The 21,934-nt window shown below is 70.2% G+C and overlaps 7 protein-coding genes across 7 annotated transcripts in view; 2 read left to right on the top strand and 5 right to left on the bottom strand.

The window, feature by feature from the left end:
- Positions 1 to 5: 5 nt before the first annotated feature.
- On the top strand, positions 6 to 3,539 carry MICPUCDRAFT_49795 (uncharacterized protein; the record flags this gene model as incomplete). The annotated part of the gene is made up of 1 exon (XM_003055268.1): positions 6 to 3,539. The coding sequence occupies one exon, from the start codon at positions 6 to 8 to the stop codon at positions 3,537 to 3,539; it is 3,534 nt and encodes a 1,177-aa protein (XP_003055314.1).
- Positions 3,540 to 3,614: 75 nt separating this feature from the next.
- Positions 3,615 to 6,821, bottom strand: MICPUCDRAFT_49794 (helicase; the record flags this gene model as incomplete). The annotated part of the gene is made up of 2 exons (XM_003054719.1): positions 3,615 to 5,491; positions 5,666 to 6,821. 2 exons carry the CDS (start codon positions 6,819 to 6,821, stop codon positions 3,615 to 3,617), a joined length of 3,033 nt encoding a protein of 1,010 aa, XP_003054765.1.
- A 70-nt stretch (positions 6,822 to 6,891) lies between these two features.
- Positions 6,892 to 7,470, bottom strand: MICPUCDRAFT_49793 (uncharacterized protein; the record flags this gene model as incomplete). The annotated part of the gene is made up of 1 exon (XM_003054718.1): positions 6,892 to 7,470. One exon carries the CDS (start codon positions 7,468 to 7,470, stop codon positions 6,892 to 6,894), a length of 579 nt encoding a protein of 192 aa, XP_003054764.1.
- Positions 7,471 to 7,844: 374 nt separating this feature from the next.
- On the top strand, positions 7,845 to 9,433 carry MICPUCDRAFT_46088 (uncharacterized protein; the record flags this gene model as incomplete). The annotated part of the gene is made up of 2 exons (XM_003055267.1): positions 7,845 to 8,422; positions 8,569 to 9,433. 2 exons carry the CDS (start codon positions 7,845 to 7,847, stop codon positions 9,431 to 9,433), a joined length of 1,443 nt encoding a protein of 480 aa, XP_003055313.1.
- Positions 9,434 to 9,590: 157 nt separating this feature from the next.
- On the bottom strand, positions 9,591 to 10,440 carry MICPUCDRAFT_30544 (bah-phd domain-containing protein; the record flags this gene model as incomplete). Its single annotated transcript, XM_003054717.1, has 2 exons — positions 9,591 to 9,908; positions 10,093 to 10,440. 2 exons carry the CDS (start codon positions 10,438 to 10,440, stop codon positions 9,807 to 9,809), a joined length of 450 nt encoding a protein of 149 aa, XP_003054763.1. The 3' UTR covers positions 9,591 to 9,806.
- Positions 10,441 to 10,919: 479 nt separating this feature from the next.
- On the bottom strand, positions 10,920 to 11,294 carry MICPUCDRAFT_13366 (uncharacterized protein; the record flags this gene model as incomplete). Its single annotated transcript, XM_003054716.1, has 1 exon — positions 10,920 to 11,294. A coding segment is annotated over one exon (375 nt), but the record flags the coding sequence as incomplete, so codon positions are not given.
- Positions 11,295 to 11,850: 556 nt separating this feature from the next.
- The window catches only part of MICPUCDRAFT_70259 (uncharacterized protein), a gene marked incomplete at its 5' end in the record, with an annotated part of 12,983 nt that continues 2,899 nt past the window's right edge, over positions 11,851 to 21,934 (bottom strand). Inside the window, 2 exons of the mRNA XM_003054715.1 lie at positions 11,851 to 12,307; positions 12,492 to 21,831. Of these exons, the coding sequence (XP_003054761.1) occupies positions 11,904 to 12,307; positions 12,492 to 21,831 (9,744 nt within the window). The 3' untranslated portion in view covers positions 11,851 to 11,903. The remainder of the gene's footprint in view (positions 12,308 to 12,491; positions 21,832 to 21,934) is intronic.

The following is a 21,934-nucleotide window of genomic DNA, read 5'->3' as shown; positions in this document are numbered from 1 at the left end:
ACGCGATGTCGGGATGGTTCGGGGACATCGGGAAGCAGCTCCAGGACGCGGGCGCGAAAGCCGCGGAGCTCGCCGCGAAGGCGGCGCAGGAGGTCGACCGCCTCGACGACGCGTTCGGCGAGAAGGTCGAGGGATGGAGCGAGGAGGTGACGCAGCGCCTCAAGTCCGAGGCTGCGGCGTGGAACGACGCCGCGGACGACGACGACGACGACGACGACGACAGCGGATGGGGCGGCGGCGGCGGCGGCGGCGGCGGCGGCGGCGGCGGCGGCGGCGCGTCCTCCCTCCCCGTCGCCTCGGGCTCGAGCGTCGACGCGGAGGAGGTCGAAGCGCTCCGCGCGTCGCTGGCGCAAGCGCGCGTCGCGATCCAGAGCCTCGACGCGGATCTGAAAGCCGCGCGAGAGGACGCGGAGGCGTCGAGAGCGGACGCGAAGCGGTTCGCGATGCAAGCCGTGCGCGCGAAGGCCGCCGCGTCGACGCCGTCGACGCCGGAGAAGAAGACGGCGGCCGCCGCCGTGGACGACGACGACGCGAAGAAGGCGGCGGAGATGCGAGACGAGCTCGAACGACGCGCTGAGGACGCCGCGGACGTCAGGGAGAAGCTCGCGAAGGCGGTGAAGAAAGGGAAAGGCCTCCAAGAGAAGACGGACGCGCTCGAGGCGGAGCTCGCGACGCTGAGGAAAGCGCTGACGGAGGCGACGACGAGCGCGGCGGCGGCGGCGGCGGCGGCGGCGGACAGCGACGCGAACGCCAACGCGAAGCTCGCCGCCGACGCGGAGACGGCGAGAGAGGACGCGAAGCGCGCGATGAAACAGTCGGAGGCGTCCGCGAAGGCGCGCGAAGACGCGGAGAGACGCGCGGAGGACGCGGAGAAGGCGTTGCACGACGCGCTCGTCGCGACCGCGAAGCTGGAGGAGGCGAAGGACGCCGCGGAGAAGGACGCGGCGGCGGCGGCGGAAGCGGCGACGGCGGCGGCCGCCGCCGCCGCCGCCGCCGCGCCGCCGCCCGCCCCGGACGAGAGCGCCGCCGAAGCGCTCGAAGCCGCGAAGGCGTCTTCGGAAGCGCTGAGAAAGGAAGTCGACGACCTGAAGCGCGCGAACGCGGAGCTGACCGCCGCGGCGAGCGGAGGAGGAGGAGGAGGAGGAGGAGGAAAGGGCGGCAAGGGAAAGAAGGGCAAAAAAGGCGGCGGCGGCGGCGACGACGGCGGCGACTTTGGCAAGACCGTCGCCGAGCTCGCGGCCGCGAAGAAGGAGATCGAATCTCTGAAGAAATCGTTGAAGGACGCGTCCGAGCGCGCGTCCGCGGAAGAGAAGCGCGCGTCGGACGACGCGAAAGCGAAAGCGAAAGCGTCTTCCGACGCGTCCGCCGCCGACGCCGCGTCGACGTTGAAATCGACCGAGGACGCGCTCGCGACCGCGAAGGCGACGATCGAGTCGCTCACCAAAGACAAATCAACTCTCGAGACCGCGCTCGAGGAGGAGAAGAAGGCGAAGTCGCTCATGGCGCTCGAGGGCGAGGGCGCGGAGAAGGAGATTGAGTACCTGCGCGGCGTCGCGGAGCAATCGAAAGCCGCCGCTGCGGAGGCGTCGACGCGGGAAAAACGCGCGGTGAGCGACGCGAAGGAATCCGACGCCGCCGCGACCAAGGCGTCGAACGCGGCGATGCGCCAAGCGAAGGAGCACGCCGCGGCGTTGGACGCCGCGGTCGCGGGGAAGACCGCGGCGGAGAACGCGATGATGGCGGAGGAGGCGAAAGTCGCCGGTCTCGAAGCGCGCGCCGCGGATGCGGAACGCCGCGTGAAAACGCTCGAAAAGGAAGCGTTAGACGCGAGCGAGGGGCGCTCCGGCGCGTCCGCGCGCGCGTCCGACGCGGAGGACCGGCTCGTCAAGACCGCGTCCGAGCTCGCGAAGCTGAAGAAGCACCTCGCAGAGGAGAAGGACGCGCGGCGCCGCGCGGAGGAAGCGTCCGCCGCGCTCGCCGCCGCCGCGGAGGCGGAGGCGTCCAAACTCGCGGCCGAAAGCAAGGCGAAGGTCGAAGCGCAGCGCGACGCCGCGGAGATCCGCGCGGCGATGGCCTCCCTCGAACAGAGCGTCAAGGAGGCGTCGAACGCGATCGCGGCGCGCGACGCGGCGACGCGGCAGTCGGCGGCGGCGGAGCAGCGCGCCAGAGCCGCGGAGCGCCGCGCCGAAGAGGCGATCGCTTCCAGCGCGGAGACGATCAAGGAGGGCGAAGAGCGCAAGCGGCGGTTCGCGATGATGCAGTCGGCGTTCAAGGAGCAGGAGGCGAAGCTGTCGGCGCGCTGCGACGCGCTCGAAAAGGAGAGGAACGCGAAGGCGAACACGCCGAGCGCGGAGATGGAAGAAGCCGTCGGCGCCGCGATCGAAGAGGCGGAGGCGGTGGCGTCCGAGGCGCGGGCGGACGCGGACGCGGCGAGAGCGGCGCTGGACGAGGCGCGAGGCGCGCTCGAGGCGAGAGGGAGAGAGCTCGAGGCGGTTCGCGCGGAGGCGGTGGAGGCGCGGACGAAGGCGGCGGTGTTGGAGGAGATGAGCGCGGCGCGGCGCGCGCGCGCGTCGGACGCCGCGGACGGCGGCGCGAGCGCCGCCGCCGCCGCCGCCGCCGCCGCCGCCGCCGCGGAGGTGGCGCAGGCGAAAGCGGAGCGCGAGCTCGCGATGGCGGAGGTGGGGCGGCTCACGCAGCAGCTCGCGGACGCGACGGACGTCGCGCACGAGCTGAAGACGGCGAACGCGCGGCTTGCTGCGAAACGCGGGACGGAGCCGGCGGCGGCGGCGGCGGCGGCAATTCCGCCGCCGGCCCCGTCCGGCGCCGAAAACGACGTGGCGCTGCGCGCGCGCCTCGCCGCCGCGCTCGCGACCGCGCGCGAAAGCGGGGACGCGTCGGGATCGTCGTCGACGGCCGCGACCGCGGACGGCGCGTCGTCGCTGTGGTCGTGGGCGTTCGGGTCGTCGGAGGACGCGGCGGCGGCGGACCGCGCGCGCGTCGCCGCCGACCCCGCCGGCGTCGTGCACCGCGGTTCGAACGCGTCGACCGACGACCAGAGCGCGCCGCCGAGCGCGCCGCCAGACCCGCCGCCGCTCGACGCGCTCCTCCGCGACCTCGACGCGTGGGCGAACGACGGCGGGCGACGATGGCGCGACGCGACGGTGGAGCACGCGAACAAGGTGGCTCGAGACGCGATGCGACGCGCGGAGGTGCTGGAACGCGAACGCGTCGATGAGAATCGTTCGAACGCGACGAGGGACGGGGAGTTCTCTTCCGAGCGGTCGTCAAAGGCGGCGGAGGCGGCGACGCAGCGCTGCATCGCCGCGGAAGCGTTCGCCGCGGAGCTCGCCGCGAAGCTCGAGAAGGCGGAGAAGCGGAAGCGCGAGTTGGAGTGGCAGGTGTCGATGCTCGCGCCGCGCGACGACGCGACGGCGCCGGAGAGGCCGAAGGGGCCGGGGCAGTGGTTGAAGGGCGCGGTGCAAGGGTGCGTCGCCGCGAGGCCGGGACGCGGGAGGCAGGCGCCCGTCGCGATGCGATGACCGACGACCGACGACCGCCGCCGACGAGAAGAATACCACTCTGCTAGCTAGTAGGCTACGCGTCGCGTTGATGATTCATCGTTTGGATTCTATGACGCTCCGAAGACGCGCCGCGAGCGCGGCTTTGTTCCCGGCGATGGACGCGCCGCGCGCCTTGAGCTCCGCTTTCAGTTGGGTCACCTTCAGCGACGGCACGTCCACCGTCGCCGCCGCCGTCGCCGCCGTCTTCCGCTTCACTTTCACTCTCCCCCGTCCGACCGGACGAGGCCCGTCCTCGGTCGCGGCCGCCGTCGCCTTCCGCGTCTTTTTATCCGTCCACGTTTCCGACGCGCCGCCCGCGTCGTCCGGCCGCACCATCTCCGGGACGAGCGCGGCGACCGGCGCGTGCGTCTTCGCCCCGTTGTCCGCCGCGGCGCACAAGAACGCCTCGTCGTCCAGATCCTTCTCCGCTCGCGTGCGATGCTCCACGAGCGCCGCGACGACGCCCGTCAGCGTCCTCAAGTCCGCGTTCAACGCCAACGCCTCGCCCGTGCGCGCGTTCAGCAAGACGGCGCGTTTCATCACCGCGTCCGCGTCACCGCCAAAGCGCTCGAACGCGTCGATGATCGAGACCGCGTCCTCGGCCTCTTCGTCCGTGTACTCGCGCGCGTTTCTCCCGAAACCTTTCGCGCCGTTCTTTTTCTCGCGCGTCGTCGTCGTCGTCGTCGTCGTCGTCGTCGTCGTCGCCTTCTCTTCCGCCGCTCTCTCGCGCGCGTCCGCGACGCGTCGCTGGACGACGCCGAACGCGTCCAACCACTGGTACGTCGCGAGCTGCAGGAGATGCTCGGGCATCAGACGCTTCGCGCACTTCACCTCGAAAATCGTGGGGTCCGCGCCGGCGGTGACCGCGTCCGCGGCGCCGACGATCGTGACGATCGGCGCGCCAAACTTGAACGAGACGTCGTAACGCTTTTCGTAACGCACCCTCGGCGACGCGTCGTCGTCGTCGTCGGCGGCGCCGGCGGCGGCGCACGGGAGGTGCGTCTCGAGCACGCCAGCGCAGATCGCCGCCGCCGCGGGGGTGACCCAATCGAACGTCGACAGCTGAAACGGGCGAAAGAGGTACCCGCCCTCCACGGCTTCGTACCACGCGGCGAGTTTCAAAAAGTCCGACGTCGTCTCCGGGTCTCTCGCCAAGACGTCTCGGATGTGCGAGATGGCGCGCGAGTCGTCCACCGCGATCGACGCGTCGTCGGTCTGGTCGCCCTTCCGCAGCGCGCCCCGCGCCGCGCTCGCTTTCGTCTGCCGCGTCAGCTTCTCGAAGCTGCTCTCCAACCGCCGCGCAAGCGCCGTACTCCTCGAGCTCGCCCACGCCGCCCCGCGAGTCCCGTTCTTCGCCTTCGCGGCGGAGAAGTGCCGGTGCTCGTGCGCGGCGACGACGGCGAGGCCGGTGACGTCGGACACGGACTCGATGAGCCCTTTCCCCGCGAGCGACGGCACCGTGCCGTCGATCCGCGCGTCCTTCGTCGGCGGCGATACCTCCGTCGCGCGCAACATCGCGGTGACCGTCGCGATCGTCGACTCCGGGAGAAACTTCACGAGGTCCGTCGCCGCGAACCGCGACGACGGCGTCGGCGCCGCGGTCTTCTCAGGGCGCATGCGCCCGCAGCGGCGCACGTTGAGGTACGACGGCAGCGGCGCGCCGAACGCGTCGAGCGCCTCGGGCCGGCACCGCAGAAACGGCAGGTGGCCGTTCTCCTCCGCCTCCGCGACGAGATACAGGCGCTCGCTCGCGCGCGTCGCCGCGACGTACAGCGCGTTCGGGCAGCTCGTCGTCGGATGGGAACGCGCGTAGTACGCGAAGTACTCCGCGCTGAACCCGAAGACGATGACGACCGGCCGCTCCAACCCTTTGCTCGCGTGATACGTGGTGAGACAAATTTTCCCGCGAATGAGCGCATCGGAGAGTTCCTCTGCGGGTCGAAGGTCCGCGGAGGGAGTTCAAAGGCGTCAGTCGGAGTTGAAAGGCATCGCGGCGCGTCGAAATCGAAAGCAGCGAGCGGTGGGCGGAGAGCATCACACGCCGGGAGACAAAGTAAAGTCCTTAAGGAACGGCGTTCACCACGCCGACGCGGTCGTATGGGGACCGCTGTCGAGTTGATCACCTTCGTCCGACGCGGAGACGAACACGGGCGCGTTGAGCCGCGTCACCAGCGCGTTCTCCAGCCGCGCGAGCGGCGTCTTGCTGTTCAACTTCGCGCCCTTCAGCGAAGGCGTCAGGATGAATATGTCATCGTGCGCGTATCCCTTCGCGGTGAGGAGGTAGTCGATCTCGTCCACGAGCGCGTCGGGCATCGCGAACGCGTCGCCGACCATATACGCGACGGGCGTGCCGCGGCCCGCCCGATGCGGCGACGGCGTGATGCACGGGTACCCGAGCATGACGTCGTTCACGAACGACGCGATCGCTGGCGTCGCGCGGAAGGACGTGCGGAGCGTGTGCAGACGCCACGGCGGCGGCGGCGGCGGCGCGGCCGCGTCGGTTTCTGATTCGTCGTTTTCTGTTTCGTCTGCATCCGCGGTCGCCGGTCGGTACAGCCCTCGGTCCGCGAACGTCAGGAACCGACTGTCCGCGTCGCGGAACTGATATATGCTCTGTCTCGAGTCGCCGAGGATCAGGAGCGACGCCGGCGTCGCTCCCGATGATGACGCGTCGCGGTCGCGAATCGCTTTCAACACGAGTCGGTGGAGCAGCGGCGTGAGATCCTGCGCCTCGTCGACGACGAGGCAATCGAACGCGGGCGCGCCGTTCCGCGGCGCGAAATCGCCGTCCACGAGCCGCCGCAGCGCCTCGTCGTTCCTGCAGTCGTTCACGTAGTACCTCGCCCCGAGCGCGTGGAAGGAGTGCACCTCCAGGTTCGCGAGGCCGAGCTCGGCCGCGCGCTTGCGCGCGTGAAGCTTCAGTCGCGCGTTGTACGTCAGGCACAAGAACTTGATCCCCGGCGCGGCGGCGGCGCAGTGCAGCACCGTCGTCGTCTTCCCGCTCCCGGCGACGGCCTCGCAGATGACATTCGCGCGATCGTGACACACGGAACGCACCACGGACGCTTGCTCGGGGCTCGGGGGAGGGAGCGGGGAGACGACGCGATCGACGTCTCCGATTGCGATCTCGTCGATCTCGACCTGCGACGAGGACGCGCGATGCCCGCGCCGCCATCTCGCGCGACGATGAAGACGTCGCCGCGACAGCGACGGCAGCGCTCGAACCGGCGCGACGAGCGCCGCCGCGGCGGCGGGGGCCATGACACCCGAGTTGTGGGAGACCGCGCGTCATCTTGTTTATTTTTACCGAGAAACTTAAAACTCAACGATGTCAACTCTCGGCGTCGCGCGCCTTCCTCGCGGCCAGCTCCTTCATCCACGGCGGCTTACCGTCTCCTCCCGCGGGCGCGTCTCTCGCCATCGTCTTCCCTCCGATGGGCACGACCTCGACCGTGCGCGCGCCGCCCCCGCCGAACCCGCCATCCTCCGGCGCGCTCTTCGCGCTCGAGATCTTCCGCCGCAGCTCCCCGAGGTCCAGTCCCCCCATCGCGGGCCCGACGCCCTGCATCGCGCGCGGCTTGTGCGGCACCCTCGTCGCGGCGTCCTCCGCGCGCTCCCCGCCCCCCGGCTCCGGCGACGACGCCGGGGAGTCCAGCGACCGCAGCGCGCGCTTCCACGTCGACGTCCAGCTGTCGAGGTGCGCGAGGACTTCCTTCGCGACGACGCCGAGCTTCTCCGCGTCCACGAAGAAGGACGAGCTGCTGACGTCCGAGCGCGGGGACGCGGACGGCGCGCCGTCGCCGTCGTCCGCGGCGCCGACGCAGTCGTCGAGCTTCGCGAGCGCTTCGTCCGTGAGCTTGCGCTGCGACAGCAGCGCCGCGCGGAGTTCTTCCACGCTCGACGCGCGCATCCGTGCGGTGGTTGGCGCGCGCGCGGCGAAGATGTGCGCGCGCGAACCGTTTCGCTCTCGTCCCCCCCGAGATGCCGACTTTCGAGCTCGCTGCGACGACGTTTTCGTCGCCCGCGGCTCGTCGGCTTCCTACTCGTCAGAGTCCACCGCGAGAGCGCACCGCGGCGGCGAGCGCGCTCGGCGGCGGCGACGCGCGCGGGCATCGCGCGCGCCGGCCGTCCACCGGTCTTCCCCGCGCGTCGGCGTCTCCGAGAGAGAGGCGCGCGGACTGGAGGAGGAGGGAGAAAAAAGGCGCGGGGGGGGTAGAGCGCGTACACGCGTAGTGGAGGAAGGAATCTCGATCTCGTCCGCTGCCGCGCCCCCCGCCGGCGGCGATGGGGTGCAACAACTCCACGCTCATCAAAAAGGCGAAGTCGTACGTCATGAAAGAGAAAGCGAGCGTCGACGACATGCCGGACATCCTCGCCAAGCTCATCGCCGCGAAGAGCAGCAAGAACGTCAAGGCCGCGCTCAAGACGCTGATGGAGGTGGCCCCGAACGAGCTCGCCGCGCAGCAGGTGGCGCGAGCGGTCAAGGTGATACCGAAGCTCCAGGCGTGGGTCGTCAAGGCGAAAGATAACGACGTGAAGCGGATGTCCCTGACCGTCTGCAGCGCGCTCAGCGCGTTCAGCGTCTGCGCGGCCGAGATTTGCACCGAGGAGTTCCTGAAGACGGTGCAGTCGATGGGCCGAGGGAAGGACAAGAGCTTTCAGAAGGACGTCGCGAAGTTTTGGTCGCAAGCCGGCGGCGACCCCGTCGTCCGCGGTCGCATCTTCGACCTCGGCGTAAACGAACAGATATGGAACTACGTCAAGAGCAAAGACCACGCGGTCGCCAAGTTGGGCATGATCGCATTCGCGAAGATCGCGGACGACGCGCAGAGCGCGGCGAAGCTCGTAGACGTCGGCGCGAGGTGAGACTGCTCCCCGTACGACCCCGTTCGCGTGGTGCACGCCGTTCCTTGAGGACTTTTCCCGTCGTCACTCTTCACCCGCGCTTCCCTTTCAACGTTTGACCGCTAAGACGTTCGACTGACCGATCGCTTCACCCACGCCGTAGGCTCGACGAGACGGTGAAATTTTTCTTCGCGCGGCTGGCCAAGACGGACGAGACGGACGTGGAGAAGTGGTGCCTCATAACCATCGCGCGGTTGTCGTTGGCGGACGCGTTCAGCGAGAAGATCGCGCGCATGGAGAAGCTGCCCATGATATTCACGAAAGCGAACGACACGATCGCGGGGCGGAAGCTCCCGTCCGCGTTGTGCATCGCCAACTGCGCGTCGAATAAGCTCTTGCGCGTGCGGCTCGTGAAGCACAAGGCGTTCCAGCTGTTCGTGGACATGAGCAAGGTGTCGTCCGCCGCGCGCTCGGACATGGCGGAGTACCAGCGCGTCGCGGCGTTGGGGTTGAAGAATTTGAGCGCGAGTTTCGACTTGAGGGCGCTCGCGGCCAAAGTGGGCGTGTTGGAAGCCGTGGTGAAGATGTTGCGGTCGAAAGATTTAGAGGTGGCTCGGTACGCCGCGCGCGCGGCGTCCGAGCTCTCCCTCCACGAAGAGAACGGCCGACGGATGGTCTTAGCCGGGGCGTTGAAACCGCTGATCGACATGGCGAAGAGCGGCGACGCGTACTGCGAGAACGAGGCCTGCACCGCGCTCAACGCGATGTCGCTCTCGGAGGATAACCAGAAGCAGTTCATGAAGGAGGGCGGGCTGGCGGCGATCGAGGTCATGACGTTGTCGAAGAACCCGCGCGTGAAGCACTTCTCCACGAAACTCGTGTCGCGGATGCGGCTGACGAAGCTGCGCACCGCGGCGCGGTTCGCGGGGCAGATGGCGCAGACGCAGAAGGAGCTCGAGCGGAAGGCGAGGATAGAAAAGTACGGGTACGACGACCAGGAGATCGCCGAAGCCGCGGGCGCGGGGTGAGCGCGCGGCGCGGGAGGCCTCTCTCGTTCATCAGTCTCGCGCCGCGGTTGCGCGGTTGATGCGCGTCGGTTGATATCTAAAGTATAGAGAATAGCAGCAGCGTCGGCCCGTCCAAACGCGCGCGTCGTGCTGTGCTGTGGTGGCGACGCGAAGCGTCGACATAAACGTCACGATGCATAACAAAGCGTCTCTCTCGTGCACCACGACTCCGTACGCTCCCGCCGCGCGGCGCCTCCAGTCGCCAACTTGGCGCCGTCCCCCGGCCCGGCGCCTGCTTTTTTTTACTCTGTCCGTCCCCTAAGGTTGTTCGTTACTTATTCTCGCCGTTGCTACTCCGTTCCCCTAACTTACCCCTTCCCTCGCTTCTTCTTCTCTATGGCGTGCCCCTCTTCCCCTCGCTCTGGTGCCGCTTCGTGCAGTCCGGGCACACGAAGTGCGTCATCACCTCCACCTCCGCCTTGGTCATTCGCAAACACTTTGGGTCGTTCCATACGAGCGAACGTCGGGGTGGAGTTCATAGGCGTCAGTTGGAGTTGAAAGGCAACGCGGTCGGGGATTGAAGGCGAGGGGTTGGCGGAGAGACACGCCGGGAAAAGTCCTTAAGGATCGGCGTTCACCACGCGAACGCGGTCGTATGGGAACCAGTGTATAGAACGCACCTCCGGGTGAATCCAATCCGTGCACGCCTCGCACTCGACCATGAAGCGGTCGGGGTTGTACGGCATCTCGCAGACGCAGTACACGGGCACGCGCGCGGGGCGATACTCCGCCTTCTTCACGTTATACGAGAACCTGCAGAAGTAGTCCACGTCGCTGACGACGTGCAGGGATTGGTACTGCTTCAGGGTGTGGACCTGACATTTATCGTTGATGGAATCGGGCGCGACCCAGTCCTTGTGGTCGCTCAAGAACAGCTCGCGCTCGCCGTGGAACCCCTTGCGGCCGCCGATCGCGTCCTCGGGGCGGTAGTACCACTGAACCATCACCTCTACTTTGTTCTTTCGCATGCCGACGTCTCCAATCCTGCGCGCGCGGTGGGCGGGGGGGGGGCGGGGGAGGGATCGCCGCGTCATGAGACGTCGCGGGGCGTTTCCGAAGAAGATCTATGCTGGCGAAGCAGTAGATCTAACTCGCGCTGCGAGACGGAGGCCGCGCGGGGTGGCAGCGCACCTCGCGACGAAATCATCGTTCTGCTCGTCCGGCGCGCGCAACGTCACCGTGTCCCCTATGAAGTACGTCGCGCCGTCGATCGTGATGCTCTTCGGCCTCTTCGAGGGCGGCATCGTGCCGCGCGCTCTGAACGATTCGAATCAGTAGGCGCGCGGGGCTGGACGACAGATCTGCTCTTCTTGGACGACGATTCGAGAGAGATCGCTTTCGAGATTTTAGCCGCGGCGTCGCCCGCGCTATCGCGTCGATTCGAGCGCATCGATCGATCACCACCTCTCACATAACACCCGCACGCAAAACTACGACTACGCATCGCTCACGACTCGCGCACGCGCCGCACGAACTCCCCCAACGCGCCCGTGCGCGGCCCCTTGACGACGACGACGTCGCCCGCTTCCACGTACGTCGGCACTCGCGTCGTCGCCCCGGTGTCCAACGTGCACGGCTTGAGCCTCCCGCCGTCCTTGCTCTCGCCCTTAAACCGCGGGTCGGTCTCGACCACGGTCGCGCGGATCTCGTCCGGGAGTTGGACGCCGACGACCTCGCCGTCGTGCGACAGCACGTCGACGAACGCGCCGTCGGCGAGGAACCGTCGTTGCGCGCCGAAAGTTTCGCCCGACACCTCCAGCTGCTCGAACGTGGTCGGGTGCGACAGGATCAGCGCGTCGTCGCCGGCGTCGTACATGTACTGGTACTCCTGCGACGGGAGGGGAGGGGAGGCGGGAAGGAAATAATATGGGGAGCGGCGTCAGGAGACGCGCGCGAGGACGGCGTCGCGATTCGATTCTCGTATGATATTCTCGGGGAGTGGGCACCGTCTGATCTGACCGACGCGACGACGCGAGGGGAGACGAGCGGGATCCTACTGCGCGACGCACCTCGGAGACGAGCTCCGCGCGCGTGATCTTGTCCGACGGCGACAGCTTCTCGACGCTGCTCGCCCCCGTCCTCAAGTCTCTGTACTCCACCTGGACGCACCCCACCTGCCTCGCCTTGCCCTGCGTGTACTGGTACTTGGTCACCTCCGCGATCGCGCCGTCCTTCTCCACGAGCGCGCCGACGCGCAGTTCGTTCGCTTGCCACGTCGCCATCCATCGCGTCGCGGCGGCCGCGGCGCGCGCGGACGACGTCGGGGCGGGGGAGGAGGACGTCGACGCGGCGAGCGCGCCGCCGAGGCGCGCGAGGCGACGCAGCGCCATGCTCGACGCCGCCGCGCGCAGACGGGGAGTGATGAGATGTGATGAGGCGTCGTTAGACTTCGTCTTCTGCTGGTCCTAAATCTAATATTATTGTTTTTCTACTACTGTCTCCGGAGGGCGTTTCCTCCTCCTCCCCCGTTCGTCGTCGTCGTCGCGGCGACCAGCTGCCCGTGCAACCTCGCCGCGGCGACGGCGTCCACACAGTGCAACGCCACCTCCCTCGTCGGGATCGCGTCCACGTCCACAGCGCTGTTGTTGACCCTCGGGGCGTTCGCGCCGTCGCGTCCGGAACCCGCGTCGTTTTTGTTTTTTTCCCTTCTCCCCGCCGCCGCGAACCGTCGGCTCAAAAAACCCCTCCGCCACGCCGCGGCGACGCGCGACGCGGCGGAATACGCCGGCGTCAACAGCGATTCAACGCCCTCGAGGCTGCTCCGAAACCCGTCGTCGTCGCGCGACGTGCGACTCGGCGCGTACCGCGCGGTGATCAACACGAGCGCGCCGGCGACTTTGACGTCCAGGTTTTGGGTGGAGTTGAAAGGCGTCAGATGGAGTTGAAAGGTGTCGAGGTGTGTCGGGATTGAAAGCGGGGGATGGTGGGCGGAGAGATGCGCGGGGGGCAAAAGTCCTTAAGGAACGGCGTTCACCGCGCCGACGCGGTCGTATGGGAACCAGCGTATGATATAACGCACCTCGCACGCCCACGACTTCCCGCAGCGGAAACGCGTCGCGCACGACCCACCCCGACGGTTTCGCCGCGGCGGGCGGCTCGGTCGCGGCGGCGCCGAGGCTCTCGGCGCCCTCGCCGCTCGCGTCGCGTTCCGCCGCGGTCGAGCCGTTTAAACTCCCTCTATCGCTCGAGCCAAGTGGCGTCTTGTGAATCACGGCGACGCCGACGACGACGTGCTCGCTCGTGACGACGACGTATCCGCCTCTCGGCTTGACGATGGCCGCGCCGCCGAGGTACGCCGCCTTGGCGTACTTCCCGTCGCTCGCGTACTGAGGCAAAAATAGTTCACCGGTCAGTTGAAAGGGACCCACGCGATCAAATGTTGAAACCGGGCGATGGTTGAAAAACTTTTGTATAGAACGCGCCTGATGCATCTCCCTCGTCAGCGCGAGCTCGCCGTTGAACGGCAGCAGCGGCTCCGTGTCGCTCGGCGCCGGTCGCGGCGGGCGCAGGCGCGGCGCGGAGACGTTCGAGACGCGGTGCCGCGTGATGACGAGGCCGCCGCCGACGGCGGCGGCGGTGATGGAGACGGATTCCAAGTCGTCGCCGCCGTCGGACGCGCGCGCGACGACGGCGTACGCTTTATCGCATAGGATGATCGCGAGCTTCAACGACGCGGCGGCGAGATTCGCGGTGGCGCCGGCGACGCCCTCCATCGCGCCCTCGACGAGTCCGGGGAGGCCTCGGAGCTCGACGCCCTGCAGCGGCGCTTCCACGAGTTTCCCTAGCGCGCGAAGCATTCCGGAGACGACGTCCTTCGGGTGATCCGCCGCGCGCGTCGTCGTCTTGCTCTCATCGTTTTCTTCGCCTCCTCCCGTCGAGGTCGACGTCGTCGACGTCGGGCGGCCCGCGGCGGACGTCGCGTCGTCCGCGGGAAGGATTTTGACGGAGGAGGACGACGTCGACGTCGACGTCTCCTTCGTCGTCGAGTTCGACGTTTTCAATGTCGAAGTCGAACTCCCCCCCGCGCCCGCCGAGGACGAGACGACGACGGCGTCGCTCGCGCCCGCCGGCGCGCGCGCCTCCTCCGTCGCCTTCTTCTTCGAGTCGCCGTCGCCGCCGCCGTCCTCGTCCTCTTCCTCGATGCGCCGCTCTCGCAGACTGAGTACGCGCCGCTCCCGCGACGCCTCAAAACGCGCCTCGACCTCGTGCGCGACGTCGCGCGCGTGCGCGAGCGTCGTCCGCGCCCACACCCCGACGGCCCAAACGCACCGCGACGAAAACAACGCGCACCGCCTCCCGATCCCCCGGCTGACGTTCGACGCGAACAGCTCGCGCGTCGCGGCGCGTATCTCCCCCAAGAACCGCGCGGGGTCGCCGAGGAGCTTGTTGCTAGCGATGAGACGCCCCGCCTGCCCCGCGGCTTCCGCGATGTAGTGCCGTCGCGCGAGCGACACGACCTGATCGGTGGACCACGTCTCCGCTGCTCCCGCGGCGTTACTTTTTTTCATCCGCATTTTTCGAAGCGCGTACGGCGACGGCAGCTGGAACGACCCCAACGACACCCGCGCGCGATCGACCGCGCCGAGCGATCGAAGCCCCCACGGCAGGAACGGCAGCGCGGTGAACGACACCGTGAGGTCGAACTCGCCGACGCGCACGGACGAGAGCGCGGGCGGCGCGGGGACGGACATGGACGCGGACGCGGCCGCCGCCGCGAGCGCTCTCGCCGCCGCGGGGCGCAACGTCGGCAAAATCCGCCGCGTCGACTCGGGCGTCGTCGTCGTCGGCAGCCTTCCGCGATGAGGCGGCGTCCGCGCGCCGCCCGTAGTAGTAGTCGAAACCGCCGTTGTGACCGCCGAGAACGGCCGCGCGAATCCTTCCACGACGCCCGGCAGCGCGAGCAAGAGCTCCTCTTTGAGGTCGAGCGTCACGGGCGCGACGTCCAACGCGACGGATCGCAGCGCCCACTCGTGCCGACGCTGCTTCCCGACGGCCGCGCGCAGCGACAGCGCGCGTTTGCCGGTGGGTTTATATAGCGGTTCGCCGCCGCCGCGCCCGCCGAGAACGGCACCGCCGCCGCCGCCGCACGCGAGGATCATCGGGTACGAGCTCGCGCCGGCCGTCTGGAGATCCGCGCGGACGCGGCCGACGCGCGCGCCGACGTCGGCGTCTTTCCAAATCACTTTCCCGCCTCTCTTCTTGTGTCCCGACGCGGACGCTTCCAAGCGCACGGCCGTCGCTCGCGAGTACAAGAGCTCGCGCGCGCCGCCTCGCCCGCCGCCGCTCACGACGCTGAGACCCACGGACGACAGCTCCAGCGCGCAATCGATCGCGAACGACGGCGCGTCGCGCGAAGAGAGCTCGCCGGCGGACGACTTCGCCGCCGCCGCGGACGCCTTGTCCGTGGCGAACGCGAGCGCGACGGCGATCGGACGCAGCCGCCGAGGGAGCAGCGGCTGTAAAACGCGCGTCGTCATCGGCGACGCCGTGAAGAACGCGGGAGAAGAAGAAGAAGAAGAAGGCGCGGTGACGGCGGTGGTGGTAGAGACGCCGCCGGGAGGCGTCGCGGCGGCCGCGGCGTCGGTCGCCGCCGCCGCCGCCGTCGCAGCCGCCCACGCGGAGGGATTTTGCTTCGCGTCGACGGCTTCGATCGTCACGCGCGTCGCGCCCGCGTCTCTCCGCGTCGTCACGCGCAGCAGCACGGGCGGGCGCGACGGGTCGACGTACCGCACGACCGACTGCGCGGACCACCGAGAAGAAGACGTGCCGCCGTCGTTCGCGTCGTCGTCGAGTTCGTCCATCGCCGACGCCGGCGCGCAAATGTCCGGGGACGCGGCGCCGGGCACGGACAACGAGATGCTCCGCGGCTTCGCGGGGTCGTCCCACAGAAACGACGTCGTCGAGCGCGGATGCGCGCGCTCGTCGCCGTCGTGCCTTCGCGGCGCGCCCGTCTGCCGGAACGTCACGACCACGTTCGACGCGTTCTCCACGAGAACGGGCGCGAGCGCGCGCCATTCCGCGTCCGACAGCTCGGAGACGTCGACGACGAACCCGCCGCGCGCGGACGACGCGCTCGACACCGCGACGCAAAACACGCGCGTCGTCTTCGCGTTCGCGATCGCGTTCGTTCGGTGGAAACGCGCCGCGGATGACGACGCGCGAACGCCGTCGTCGTCGTCGTCGTCGAAACTTTCGTCGAACCCGAGTTTTTTCGCCGCGCCGCCGCCGCCGCCGCCGCCAACGTCGTCGCGCGCCGGCGGCGCTCGCGTCAGCGACCGCACCTTGACGTACGTCACGCCGACGACGTCCACGACCGCGGGCGAAGACCACGACCACACGCCGCCGTCGTTCGGCCGGAAACACACCGCGCGTGCGCCGCCGCTCGCGCGCCACCGCGTGACCGGCGTCTCCTCGCCCGGCCGCAACGACGCGCAGTCGTCGCCGCCGTGTTCGCGGAAGAGTAAAGGCACGTCGTGCGGAAGCTCGCCGCACAGCGCCGACGCGCGAATCACGACGCGAGGGTGCACGACGATCGTCCCGCTCCCAGAGTGCGGATCGCGCAGAGAGACGACGTACTCGTAACACGCGCCGCCATCCGCGCTCGGCTTCCCCGAGCCGCCGCCGCCGCCGCCGCCGCCGCCGGCGGGGCATCTCACGACCCTCGCGTCCCCGGGATTCAGAGCGACGACAGAGGACCACGTGTTCGCGGCGGGGGAGCGCGCGCGCACGAGGACCGGGACGCCGCGCTTCGATTGCCCCCAGAGCTGATGCTTCCCGTACATTGCGACGCCGACGTCGGCTTCGGGGGACGCGTCGCCGACGCGCGTCGTCGTCGTCGCCGTCGCCGTCGCCGTCGCCCTCGGGGACGACGTCGCGGCTTCCAGGCCGACGCACAAGTCAGACAGATCGAGGAACGACTTGTTCGGAGACGACGTCGGAGATCCAGCGGATCCGCCCAGCGACGACGAGAACAGCGCCCGCGCGGTGACGCCTCTCGTTCCCCCGCCGCCGCCGCCGCCGCCGTCCAAACCGGGAAGGTACCCCGACGACCCCGCGGGGGAGTGCTCTAAGGACCGTCCGCTGTCCGGGCTCCCCGGCGCGGTGCCCGGGCGCGACCCGGTCGGGGTGTGGTCCATCGACGCCGCCGCCGCCAGCCGGTCTTGCGATCGCGCGAGCTTGGGCGACAGCGGCAGGAGCGACGACGACGACGACGCGCGCGCGCGCTTCAACCCCAACCCGGGAAGCATCGCCGGCGGATCAAACCCCCGTCCGTCGACGCCGTCCGCGCCGCCGCCGCCGCCGAGACCTCTCGCCCTCGGACGCGCGGGAGGGAGCCAGCAGTCGCCGTCCCCGAGCGCGGTCCTGGACGGAAGACGCGCGCCCAGGACGCACGCGGCGTCGCCGTCGTCGAGCGCGAGCTTTTCGAAAAATTCCTCCTCCTCCGCGCCCTCCGGCGGGTCCACGGCTTGAAGCACGAGCGCGTCGGACGCGGCGTTGACGACGCGCACGGGGCACGACACGCGCGCGCATCTCGTCCCGCGCTCGTCCACGCGCACGTCGAGCTGCACGCTGACGGGGGAGGTGGACGTGAGGCGCGGCGCGCGCGGGCCGCCCGCGCGAAACCCGACGACTTTGAAGACGTCGCGGTGCGCGGTCCACGGTTCCGCCGCCGCCGCCGCCGCCGCGGCGGCGGCGGAACCCGCCTTCGCGCCGTTCCCGGCGCCGATCGCGGGCAGAGGCACGGACGCGCAGTGTGTGTACCCGTGCGGGCGCATGTGAAGCGTCGGCGCCGCGCGCGGCGCCGCCGCGGCGTCGTGCAGCGCGATCGTCGCCCCCGGAGCGATCACGATCGATCCCGACCCGCCGCCGGCGGAGCCCTCCCCGCCGCCGCCTTCGCTCGAGACCGAGATGCTCAGCGGCACGGGGAGGTCGTTCGAGACGCGCAGAGGCGGCGCGAGGGAGACGATCGTCGCGTGCGACCAGGGCGACGTCTCCGCGTCGACGAGGCAACGGAACGGCGCGGCGAGGAAGCTCGCGTCGTCGTCCGACGCGGACGCGGCGGCGCGACGCTCGCGAGGCGCGGCGGACGTCTCGCGCGACGGCGCGAGCGCGCGAAGCGGCAGCGGGTCGCTCCACGCGTACGCGCGCGCGTTGCCGTCGCTCGGGCGCCAGCGCACCGACGCGCGAGCGCGCGCGCGGCGCGGAGGCAGCCACACCCTCTGCCCGGGCGCGACGCGCACCGTCGACGACGCGTCGGCGGCGGCGGCGGCGTCGCCGGCGCCGTCGAACGCGAGATCGACCGCGCCGAGCGTCCCGTTGTGCACCGCGAGGTCGGAGCGCAACAGCAGCTCCGTGCGCACGGACATGTCGTTCACTCGGCGAACCTCCGCGACGACGCGGCCCGCGTCGGCGTTCGCGGCGTTCGCGTCGGCGCCGTCGTCGTCGTCCTTCTCCGCCGTCATCGCGCTTCCGAGCAGCAGCCTCTCCCCGAGGACGTGCGACGCGAGCTCGTCCAGACCGACGGGCGCGGACGCTTCCTCGGCGCCTTCGAATCGCAGGACGACCGCGCGCGTCGGCGCGGGAGGCGGCGGCGGCGCCGGCGACGTCAGCGAGCGCACGCCGGCGACGCACGAGTACCTCGGCGCCGCGCGAGATTTCAGCTCCGGGAAATGCAGCGGCACGCGCCCGCCGGGAGGGACGGACCCGCCGCGCGACGACGACGACAGCGACGGTTCGGATTCCGATTCGCTCGAGTCCGCGAGCCAGTACCGAACCGTCGCGTTCGTCGCGTTCCGAAGCCAGTACGATTGATGCTGCCCTTGCGTCGCCGTCGTCGTCGCGGCGGTCTCGGCGCTTTCGTCGCCGGCGCCGTTGGCGATCGCGAGCGCGCACTGCGCCACGGACGCCGCGCCCGCCTCCGTGGCCGTGATCTCCAGGGCGTCGTACCCGACCACCTTGATCGACGCCTTCGACGCCGTGTCATCGCGCAGGCTCGCCTCGGACACGAGACGAACCTTCCACGGTTCCACGATCGGCTCCCACGCGCCCTTGCGTTGGTTCAGCGAATCCAGAATCACTCGCGCCTCCGCGTTGAGCGCGATCGAGGTCTCGCGTCCGACGGCGTCGGACGACGCGTCCGAGGTGAACGACGCGGTGAGCCCGAGGACGGCAGCCTCGAGCAGCGGCACGCCGAGATTCACGTCTAAGGCAGCCGACGCGTCGTGCGACACGTCGTCGGCTGACGCGCCGTCCGACACGTCGTCGGAGAGAATTAAGACGCCGATCACGTCCACGGACGCGGATGCGAACACGGACGTCGGCGTGGACGACCGCGTCGACGCGGCGCTCGGCGTCTTCGGCGTCGTCTGGTCCGCCGTCGCGCTCGGCGCGCGCGTCGTCTTCACCGTCGCCGCCGCCGCCGCCGCCGCGGGCTGTTGAACCTCCATCAGCGATCGCAGCTCCCCGAGGAGAAGCAACCGACGCGTCGACGCGGCGACGGAGACGTCCCTCGCGGTGACGTCCACGGAGACGTCCGTCGCGCGCTCGCCCCCCGGCGGCGCGTCGTTCTCCTCGCGCGTCGCCGTGATCTTCAACCCCCTCAACTCCGCGAGCGCGTGCGCGCGGACGCGCGGCGGCGCGGGCTCGGCGACGCCCCCGGGCGCGATCGTCGCCGCGCGCGGAGGCTCCACCTCCGTGACGTCGAGTTTTAACTTCTTGACGCCGACGCAGCCGTCCCACCTCGTCGGCGTCATCGTCCGCGTGTTGACGTTCGCGGTCCCGCTCGCGCGCGCGTCGAGGAGCACGCGCACGGCACGAGGGCCGCCGTCACCTTTCGGCGGGTGCCAAGGGAGCGTGAGGACCCACTCGCCGGTGGAAAATTCGCCGTTCGCGAAGAGCGCGTCGTCGCCGGCGAAAGACGAAGCCGACGACGACGAGACGACGTCTCCCGCCGCCGCCGCCGTCTTCGTCTTCGTCTTCGTCTTCGTCGCCCCGCCCGCCGCCGGCGTCGTCTTCGTCGGCCGCGACGCCTCCACGGCCGTCGCGTCGCACAACGCGATGACGCGGTTCCACGCCGGGAGATTACACGCGAACCCGCCGCCGCCGAGCGCGGCGTCGACGCCGACGGACGACGGCGTCGTCGCGCCGCTTTTCGTCAACGCGCGCGCGGTGAGCGTCGACGTCGACGGCCGCGCCGCGCCGCCGCCGCCGCCGCCGCCGCTTCCTGCGCCTCCGATCCACGCGAGCGGCGTCCCGCCGTCGACGAACCGCTCGCCGAGCGCCACGCCCAGCGCGATGCGCTCCGCTTCCCCGGCCGCCGTCGCGCTGACGTCCGTCGCGTGCGCGCTGTGGAACGAGACGTCGATTTTGTGCGACGTCATCCCGCGTTCCGCGCCCGCGGCGGCTTTGATCGAGAGCGCGTTGATCGCGACGACACCGGCGCGTTCGGAGCCGTCAAACCCGAACACGCCCTCGCGCGCGGCTTTGGAGGACTGCAACAGAAGCGACGCGCGGCCGAGGCGCAGGCTAACCGAGTACTCGAGAGGCGGACGGGGAGATTTCGAAGACGGTTTCGAAGACGGTTTCGAAACCGGCGCCGACGACTCAGCCGTCCCCGCGGCGGCCTTCCTCCTCCCGCCGGGGGTATCGTCCTCGCGCGCGAGCGAGACCGCGGCGGTCGCCGCGTTCAGCGCGTCCACGCACAGCGCGACGCTCGACGGCGACAGCGTCGCCGCGACCGAGGGAACATCGCACGCGAAAGCGAGAATCCCGCGCGACGCGCGCTCCTCGAAAACGCTCGCGGATCGAATCGTCGCCAACGCCGGCGGCGGCGACTCCGCCGGCCCCGCCCTCGAACTCGACGAGCGTCCCATCGGCTCCGCAGCGAGGAGCGACAGCGCACGCTCGCGGTCGTCCTCGGCGCACGCGCTGACGCGCACGCCGCGCGTCGCGAAACGCGCGAGCCGCGCGTCGGCGTCGACCGGCCGCGTCGGATCGAACGGCAGCCGCGTCGACGCGTCGAGCGCGTCGATCGCGAGAAAGAGCCCCGCGGCGGCCGCGCGGGCGCCACCGCCGCGCTTTCGATGCGGCGCGGGCGGCGCGGGCACGAACACGGACGTGTCCGTCAGCGACAGCGAGATCGAACCGCAGGCGAGCGCGCGCAGCGACGGCGGCGCGACGCCTTCGCCGATGATTTCGTCGCGCGAGACGATCGATACCGAAGAAGACGGAGGCGGCGGCGGCGCCGCCGCCGCCGCCGCCGCGGCCACCTTCTCCCCCCACCGCGCGGCGCGCATCAGCGGACCCGCGTGCGCGCCGACCCTGCACTCGCCGACGGAAATCTCCACGCTCGGCGCGGCGCGAGTAGAACCTGTCGGCGTCTCGACCGTCAGCGCGACGCCGAGACGCAGGAGCGCGACGTCGTCGCCGTCGCCGCGCGCGCGCGCCGGCGCCTTCGCGACGAGACCCGCGATCGTCGCCGCGAGGAGCGTCTTCGCGTCGTCATCGACGTCGTCGTCGCGCGGCTTCACGTAATTCAGCTTCGCGGAGTCCATCGCGACGCGAAGCACCGGGTCGACGCCGCCCGCGTCGGACAGCGCGACCGTGAACGGCGCGCGCGTCGCGAACGAGACAGAGAGCGATTCGTTCGCCGCGTCCGGCGGCGGCGGCGGCGACCGCGTCGGCGGCGCGTCGAACGCGCCGGGGGCGGACAGCGCGACGAGGTCCTCTCTCGCGGTGGAGTGATAAACCTCGTGAACGCCGTGCGCGAGCAGCGTCTTTGACGGCGGGACGCGGACGGGTTTCGCGCGACGGCGGTAGGAGAAGCTCGTCATCGCGAGGAGCGTCGTCTCCTTCGACGACGACGACGACGCGCGGCGCCGCGATTTCGCCGTCGCCGCCGCCGCCGCGAACGCCGCGAGCGCGGCGACGACGTCGCTCTCGATCGAGACGTCCAACCCCCTCGCGTCGATCTCGAGCGCGGTTCGACCGCCGCTCCCGCTGAATGAGGCGTCGACGTGTAAAACCGGCGCGAACGCGCCGTCTTCGGAGCAGTTCACGCGCGCGAGCCGGCGCCGCCGAGAGGACGAGGACGCGCCGTCGCAGACGTCCGCGTCGACGGAGCTCAACTCCACGCGCGCCCTCGCGTCGCCCTCGCGCGATATCCCCGCCCTCGCCGCGAACCTAGCGATCTCGACGCGGTGCACGACGGACGACGACTCGTCGCACGCGTACACCCTCAACCCCGCGAACGTGAAGTCGACGTCCGCGGCGTCGCGCGACTCGACGACTTCAAAATCCGGCGGCGGCGGCGGCGGCGGACCGCTCGCCGCGGCGGCGTCCGCGACGACGGCGAACGCTCTCTCGATCGCGTCGAACGACGCGACGAGCGACGGCGTCAGCGTCACGCGCAGCGGCGCGAGCCTGACGCGCGATCTCAACGCCGCGCGCGGACCGCCGACGCGG

This window comes from Micromonas pusilla, assembly GCF_000151265.4.
Source record: "Micromonas pusilla CCMP1545 genomic scaffold MICPUCscaffold_1, whole genome shotgun sequence".
Taxonomy (NCBI): domain Eukaryota; kingdom Viridiplantae; phylum Chlorophyta; class Mamiellophyceae; order Mamiellales; family Mamiellaceae; genus Micromonas; species Micromonas pusilla.
The sequence above is the reverse complement of the archived record's forward strand: the minus strand, read 5'-3'. Positions and strand labels throughout refer to the sequence as shown.